Source organism: Arachis ipaensis, chromosome B06 (genome assembly GCF_000816755.2).
Source record: "Arachis ipaensis cultivar K30076 chromosome B06, Araip1.1, whole genome shotgun sequence".
NCBI classification, from domain to species: Eukaryota; Viridiplantae; Streptophyta; class Magnoliopsida; order Fabales; family Fabaceae; genus Arachis; species Arachis ipaensis.
The window spans coordinates 128,414,118-128,415,974 of NC_029790.2; the positions used below are offsets into that span (position 1 = coordinate 128,414,118).

The window sequence follows — 1,857 nt, forward strand, 5'->3', positions numbered from 1 at the left end:
CGTCGGCGTGTTCCTCGTTCGGTGCCTCCGCCATCCAAGTCTTCATGAATTCTTCGACTTCCAGATCGAGCTCCGTCGGAGCACGGCGGAAGTCACAGTAGTCGCCGGATAATAACGACGGTGCTGACATAACGCCGCAAGATTTGGGGTCCATATAGCCGGAGAGAGGGAAAGAAGCTAAGAAGGGGTGGTGGGAAGAGAAGGGGAAGAAAAGGGAGTAAGAGAAGCAGCTTGATGGGTATAAATAAGAAAATTAATACGTGGCAATGGTGGCTATTGGGATAGAATTTTAATTGAGAAGTGTTACGGACAAGTAACTTTTGTATTTTGTAACCATCAAATAGTTATTAATGATGATTTTAATGGTGTGAGATTTGTGTGAACTTTCATCTAATGGCTTATTTTTCTTTGCTGGTTACATGCTGGCCAAAATTTAATAAAGTTGTTGGTCCCTAAACTTTTCCATTTTAAATAAAGAAGTGTTAGAAAGTCACTAAATTTTATAATTTATATTCATTAATTATTTATTATTAATGTTTTTAATGGTGTAAAATTATATCTATAGTATAGAATTATTTATTTTTTTTATGATTAAGTATTGATCAAATTTTAGTAAAAATATTCATTCTTAATCTTTTTTAAATTATAAATAAATAAAAAAATAAAATTGCATGGCACATGACATGAACTTGGCGAAAGCTTTAGACTGTTGAAATCACTGAATTGCCCTTCAGCTGAATAGCATTTGCAAATTGCAACACAAGTGTGATATTTTATCCCATAATGTATTTTTATTTTATTTTAAAAACATATGATAAGAAATTACACTTAATTTTTTTTGTTACGGATGAACTATGAAGTTATTAGTAATTGGCGTGGTCAAATTGAGTTCCAGTAGCGTATAAGTGCTTGCGCCAACTTTAATCACTGGAAAACTTTGATGATAAATACTTAAATAGCATGTTAAAAGCCATGCAATCTAAAGCCACTACCCCTATTAATAAGATCTAATCCAAAATAAAGGGAACTGAAGACAATGGGAAAAAAATCGGTCCTTCCTCTATTTGCTGCACCCAAAAATAAATTAATATTTTTATATACGTGCGTGTAGAAGTATCTAGATGATGAGAGCTCAACTTTTGCATACCACAATCCTAAAAGTTTTATTTATCATGGTCGATAATATAAGTCTTTTTTTTTTTTAAAAAATAATAAAAAGAGGAAGATGAGAGTTGAATATACACCTTTGGATTAGCGTTTGGTAGAGAGATAAAGATAAAAAGAAAGACTGAGACCGAGAGATAGAGATTAAGAAACAGAGATTGAAATAAATTTCAGTATTCTGTTTAGTGTAAAGTAGGAGACAAAAATTGAAACAAGAATGAAATTCTAATTTAATTTGTACAAAGGATCAAATTAGAATTAACTAATTGAAATGAAGGTATTTTAGGTATAAAATGTTATTAAAATTTTAGTCTCCATCTCTAAAAATTTTAATGTTCTGTGTCACCATTTTTTGGAGGTACTGAAATACTGAAATTTTGGAGACAGAGACAAAAATTTTAGCATTGAACCAACAAACATAATATTGAGTCTCAATTTCTCAATCTCTGTCTCAGTACCTCAAAACAAACGCTACCTAAAATTTGATCACCGACATGTAGACTAAACTGCTACTAAAGATTTAATAGTAATAAAAAATTAAGATAATTTACATTAAATAATTATTGTCTCTTTAGGATTAGTTGAAAAAAATGGATAAAATTATCATCAACAACGTGACTAAACCCTAAACAAATAATAAAATAACAATTTAAATTTAAATCTCAATACCTATTCCAATGCTGTGTGGCAAAA

At 30.6% G+C, this 1,857-nt stretch overlaps 2 protein-coding genes across 2 annotated transcripts in view; both read right to left on the reverse strand.

Moving 5' to 3' along the window:
• The window catches only part of LOC107605174 (basic leucine zipper 9), a gene marked incomplete in the record, with an annotated part of 5,578 nt that extends 5,230 nt beyond the window's left edge, over positions 1 to 348 (reverse strand). Inside the window, 1 exon segment of the mRNA XM_016306953.2 lies at positions 1 to 348. Within this exon segment, the coding sequence (XP_016162439.1) occupies positions 1 to 154 (154 nt within the window).
• LOC107605173 overlaps positions 1,596 to 1,857 on the reverse strand; it is a 6,927-nt gene continuing 6,665 nt past the window's right edge. The window contains exon 6 of the mRNA XM_016306952.2: positions 1,596 to 1,641. Coding sequence (XP_016162438.1) covers positions 1,636 to 1,641 — 6 coding nt within the window. The 3' untranslated portion in view covers positions 1,596 to 1,635. The remainder of the gene's footprint in view (positions 1,642 to 1,857) is intronic.